Source organism: Amaranthus tricolor, chromosome 5 (assembly GCF_026212465.1).
Source record: "Amaranthus tricolor cultivar Red isolate AtriRed21 chromosome 5, ASM2621246v1, whole genome shotgun sequence".
Classification (NCBI taxonomy): domain Eukaryota; kingdom Viridiplantae; phylum Streptophyta; class Magnoliopsida; order Caryophyllales; family Amaranthaceae; genus Amaranthus; species Amaranthus tricolor.
In genome coordinates, this window is record NC_080051.1 from 31,854,078 (window position 1) to 31,860,226 (window position 6,149).

The following is a 6,149-nucleotide window of genomic DNA, read 5'->3' on the forward strand; positions in this document are numbered from 1 at the left end:
TAGGATATAAGCTGGATATTGGAAATTACGATTGGTGTAAAATTAGTTAAACTCCATTAATAGTAACTCAAGTTCTTATATGTTGATGGTTGATGATGAATTAATTTATGTTTTAAGTAAAGATTGTTGATTTCAAAGAAAATCAAGTTAATTCTTGTTTTGTTTTATAATAAAACATTCGACATTGAAAAATGTCCGTTTTTGTGAATTGGCAACGGATATTTATATCCAGATTACTGTGAAATCCTATAGCTTGATAATAGGTAATGGTTATTCGGATCGGTCTCGAGTCCCTGATCCTATTTCGTTCTTACGAGAATCGTATTTTCGCTGATGACGATCACCCGTGTTCTCAGATCAAGCCTACTTCCTGACAGTCCATATATTCCCAAGTTTTTAATGTTGTTATATCATTGTTTTAATATGAGATTTAAATAAATGTGTTTGGTATATAAAGTTTTGTTTGTCCCAAATGAAATCATATGTTTCATTTTCTGTATTGTTTCGCTATTGCTTGTAAAGTAATAGCTGCATTTTGATTTTCGCTATTAACTTGTAAAGTTATAGCCGTGTTTTGATTCACTATGAACCAAAGGTTCTTAGTCGTATTTATGTCGATACCAAACGGTCTTTTAAAAGAGTTTGAGTTTTGATAAATTAATCTTTTATAAAGAGTTACCAATTGAGCAAATAAAGAATTTAGTTGAAGATGTTTGTTAACGACTTGTATATAAATGTATAAGTTTGTCGGATTACTCAACAATTTACTTGTTGACAGTCTTTGATGGGCCTATTCCTTACGGGATAGATCCATTTTCAGGTTAGTTCTGCTGTGGAGAGAATACCTACATGTATTATGAGTTACGGGCGAGGCGAGGACTTCTTTTTGAAATACATTTTGTAAATTAGATATTTGTAAATTAAATTGTAATAATTTCATAACATGTTATTAATAGTATTCACTTATTTAGGTAAAAAGTTTTAAATAACTCTGATATTAGTTTGCTGTGATCATCGAATCACAGGTCGGATTCAGTCCAGACCACTAAAAGTCTTCCGCTGTGTTGTGGACAGTGTTATTATACTGTTTACGTTAGTTTGGGCTGTTTCAAAAACAGAAGTTCAACTCCTCACCCTTGAATGATTTGTGCCACTGAGCGTAAATGTGTCTACCACAATGTCTGCGTTCAGCTTTGGGGAACACTTTAGCAACACCATTTAATATTGCTTAAAATAACATTTGTGTAAGAATAAATGACGAAATATAACAATTATGTAAGAATAACTGACATAATACAATTAACAATAAATGACTAACCTGATGTTCATTAGATATAATAACCAAGTCAACCCCATAACCTAAGTTGAGAAAAATCTGAAGATTCTGCAGAAATCATTTTCAACTTTCATTGTTTTCACCCTCTACAACGGCCCATGATATTGGTTACATTTGATCATTGTGGTCTCTACCAATGGTACTTAATAGTTGACCACCTAAAAAGTCTTTAGAAAGCACGCATCGATACAAATAACCTTCCAGCATCCCTTTAACCATCCATATTTCAACCCCTCAAAACACACATGCAATCTTTGAAAAACATTAGCATTATCAAAGAGGGATCAGTGACAAGTTTCACCAAGCTTTGTGTGTTAGTGTGTTTCAGAGCCTCAATGTAATTACCAAGCTTGGTGTAGTGCTCTAGCATACTACCATGAAGCATTCGATGTGCATGATACTTGACTTTATAAGCAAAATCCTTATTAACAAGAACACCAAAGGCTTTCTTAATCGTAGCCATTATTTCTTTAGCTGACCAATGTGGTCGAGCCTTGAACACCTCTAAGAATTGGTCTGCTACCCATCTAGATTTCATTTGCCTGTTCTTTTTCATGTTTCTTGAACAGTTATGCTCACCATTTTTGGCTTCCTTGAATTTACCCCCATACCGAATTCTAATAGATACTTTTTCATTCATTATGTTCACAATTACAAACAAATTCTAATTTCTAATGTGTTTAACCAAATTCCACCATAAAAGAGTAAAACCTAATTTCTAAGCAAATTCCAACAATTATCAATAATGAGACATCAAGTGCAAAAATTTAGAGTTAGAAACTTACTTGTTTTGTGATGTTTTACTGGAAATCAATTGTGCCCTAAAATTCAAGTTGTTCCGCCATTGAAGAAGGTGGAATGGTGCGTAAAATTTTTGTTGAAGGGGAAGGTCCAGTAGTCGTGAGTTATGGGAAGTTGAAGATGGTGAATTTTGAAATAAAGGGATGACAGTGATAGCTTTAGATGGGTAAGTATGTGAAATAAATGTTAACCGGTTACCAGTAAAATATCTCTTTATTTGCAAAAATGAGACACAGGTTGTATTTTTATTGAATAAATGAAATTGACCTTTTATTTGCATATGATCAAAAGGTTGGCTTTTTAGAAATAATATTTTCTTTATTCTATCATTTTATTATGGATAGTCAAATCAAAGGGGTCGAATTACTACTAGTTATTGAAAGTCAGACCTTAACCTTGTTCAACAATTTGTAAACTATAACATCTAGTCATCTATGGATCGGAGTATTTAGTGGCAGATTTGGATTCAAAAATTATGACATATAGCACAAATATATAAAATATTAATGATTATTTTTCTTAGAACACTTATAATTACTATATTTGACGTATATTTTAAAATAATTAAGAGTATGATAGTATATTGAAAGATTTAGATTACGAGAGACAAAGAAAAAAGTGAAATGAGTGGTTGGAATTGTGTATTAATAGTAGGTAGAATCGTAGAAGGTGCAATTTATATCTCAAAAAGGAAATACAGTTAAAATTTTAGAACAACCTAAAATGAAAAATATAGCCGAAGTTATGGGACAAAGAAAGTATTTATTTTTTTTAGAAAAACACCCGTAACACGTGCTACCCAAAGTTACTATATACATCCGCATATTGGAGTATTTAATCGACAGATTATTTTGATTTTATATTTCAGTCACAATATTTAAGATGTAGTCTTGTTGTTAACATATGAGGAGACGTAATAAGATATATACATCATATATCATCAAGATCAAATACAATCATAATTTTAAGTTCTCAATCAATCTAAAATATTTTTATTGCTATTTAAATATAACGACCAATCAGAGAGAGAATAAATATGTGCATTTATTGGATACACACAAAAAATATAAATAATCTTCCAACGACTCTACCTTCTTCCTTTAACTCAATTTAGCATTTTAGCCACAAATTTAACCTTACAATCACCATAAAATCCTCTATAAGTAGACTAATTCAAGAAGCTGTTGAATCACCAAATTATATTGTCAAATAAGTATTTAAAAAACATTCTTCAAAACAAATATATATTCAACCAGCTGCATTATATAATAATGTCTAGCTCAACTCTTTTGAAACTAACCTGTGCAGTAGTAATGGGCATGGTAGTGCTCGCACCATACGCCGAGGCAGCTGTGACCTGCGGCACTGTGAATGGAAATCTTGCGCCATGCCTGGGCTACCTAGAGGGCATGCCTGGTCCAAACACCGCCTGTTGTTCAGGAATTATGGCCCTAAAAAATGCAGCTACGAGCGTAGCTGACAAGAAAACTGTATGCAATTGCCTTAAAAATGCTGCAAACGCCCTTAAGGGTGCTATTGATATTAGCAAAGCTGCTGGTCTCCCTAGCAAGTGTGGTGTTAGCATTCCTTACGCCATTAGACCTAACACCAACTGCAATGCGTACGTTTCTATTCGTCACTAGATCATCTTTTCTGATTCTTTTTTATATATTTAGTGCATTTTAACTAATTTTAAACAATCCGCCCCTCCTTTCAAGTGAAATATTAATTAGTGACATGTTATTATGATGGAAATTAGCGCGCTGTATCCACATAATTCTGGGCCACACATGGCCTTTGTGTGAGGGTGTGGGATAGATTATACTCTATATAAATATTGTGAGGCTACAATAAAAATACGTATTTTGATTAAATAGCTAGGAATTTGCTTTAATGCATTGTTAATTAAGATATTAGCTAGTGAATTGGTATCGGACTATATAATTTAATTAACAAATTAAGATGGGTGGAAAAATTGTTTGACAAAATTTACACACCAATGTGTGGTACTAAATTAGTGACTAAAATAAAGTAGAAAGTGTACATTTATTTGTTAATTGTTACAATAAGCTACTAGTTAAGGAATCACAAATCAGCAAATTCATCACCAAATATTCACATTTGACAAAAAAAAAACGTACATAGTTAAAACTTAGAAACAAAAATTAGAACCCGTTAGCCCAGGTAATATATAGTGAGTTTGCCTAAACTATGTTTTGGTCATGATTTAAAATCTATTAATATTAATTGTTTATTATTCCACCCCATACTAACATCTTAAATGATTCACTCTAACATATGAACGTTGTACTACGTAAGACGATTTACAATATTATCATTTTACATTTTTTTTTATTTATGAATGGCATGCATTTTAATTATTGTTTGTAAAAATTATAAGCATGTTGATGTATCGATTGATTTATTCTTTGGTTTGCAGCATCCATTAAATGGATAATGTTGTAGCGAAAGAGTAATGGAGCAACCTAAGAAGTGGCCCCTTTTTAGCAGATCGAGTGTATAATAAGGAGCAGTCCTCATAAGACTCCATCTTTGGCGACTCAACTTGTATTTCTTATTTAATGCATGTACCTTTTGTAATCTACTTATCTCTTAGTATTTTAATGCTATGTATTTAATATTTTTAATGCTCCTTTATTTATTCTTATTTGAAATATAGAGGATCGATGTTTCATTTCATGTTTTAATTCTTAATACAATTTGATCATTATTAGATCTTGTTGAGTAAATCAATTTGATCCATTTGAAAAAAGTTGAAATTAATGGCATTGAAATGGTGAGTTGCATAAATAAACATACAACAGTTTTAAAGCTTTGAAATTCACGTTTGCTAACGTTTTATATGCAAAAAAGTTACGGTGGAACAATTTGGTAAACCTAAGAATTACCGCATAAATTTTTTAAAAATTTTAATTACCACGTAAAAACTCAAAACTTCGTAATCATCATGTAAATTTTCCTTATTTTTTTAAAGGAGGGCAACCGCCTTGTGACGACAAAATATTTAGTACCTCTAAATGTGGTGACAACCTGGAATGATCGTTTTGTACTTAAAATATAAATGCAAATGGAATAATTGTATAATAATCATGAAAAAGAATTTTTCTAATATGCGTATTACTCATTTTTATTCCACTTATTTTGCATCTTTGCTTGTCATTTTAGTATGTTCTACTTATTTTATTTTTTTATTTTTGGACAATAATTCACTATTTTCTTTTAATATCATTTATATATTATTACTCTCTTTTAATTTAATCCACACACTTCATTCTCTTTCTTCATTTATTACCAATATTTATTTTTTTTAAATAACACTATTTCTTTTTGATGTAAAATTAATAGCACAGACTGACCCTAGATTTTTATAATGATGTGACCTTAGAAAATTAGAATGAATAATGAATTAAAAAATTGAAAGAGTTTTAAGGGTTTAGAACTTGATTTGATCCACTTATTATGGAGAAAGTCTTAGTATTTATAAGGTTAATAAATTACCCTTATGTGGTAGGATGTAATAGGTTGAGAGTTTTTGTTGTTTTAATTCATCTTTTTGATTTTGTTTATTTTAATATGCTTTTTTTGTCTTTTTGTGATTATTTACAAATCACAATTATTGATTAGGAATTTTTGAAATTTATCTTATCTTCATAATTATCGTCATAACACCATTTTAACGTCTATTATATTTAGAGATAAGAAACAGTATGCTACGCATGAAACTGTGTTAAAGTGGTTCAAAAATAGGCATTGGAAGACTACTGCTATAAAATACTTGCTTATATAACTAATACTCGTATTAACTTGGATTTTAATGTTTAAACAACTTTATGATTGTTTTCTTTTTTCTTTTTTTTTTCAAATTTCAAATCAAACTTAAAAATTAATTAACTTACTCACTACAAAATAATATACTTTTAGTAGGATATATTTATTTTAAATATCAATACGTTAAATTTTTAATTGTATAAAAATAGTGGATTTAGTGACA

The 6,149-nt window shown here is 30.2% G+C and overlaps 1 protein-coding gene across 1 annotated transcript; it reads left to right on the forward strand.

Annotated features, from left to right (window-relative positions):
• The first annotated feature begins 3,113 nt into the window (after positions 1–3,113).
• LOC130812880 (non-specific lipid-transfer protein-like) lies at positions 3,114–4,873 on the forward strand. The gene is made up of 2 exons (XM_057678513.1): positions 3,114–3,758; positions 4,578–4,873. The coding sequence occupies exons 1-2, from the start codon at positions 3,409–3,411 to the stop codon at positions 4,585–4,587; spliced, it is 360 nt and encodes a 119-aa protein (XP_057534496.1). The 5' UTR covers positions 3,114–3,408; the 3' UTR covers positions 4,588–4,873.
• The last annotated feature ends 1,276 nt before the right edge of the window (positions 4,874–6,149 follow it).

Coding starts and splice junctions, on each gene's coding strand:
- LOC130812880 (XM_057678513.1), top strand. CDS start 3,409: ATGTCTAGCTCAACTCTTTTGAAACTAACCTGTGCAGTAGTAATGGGC.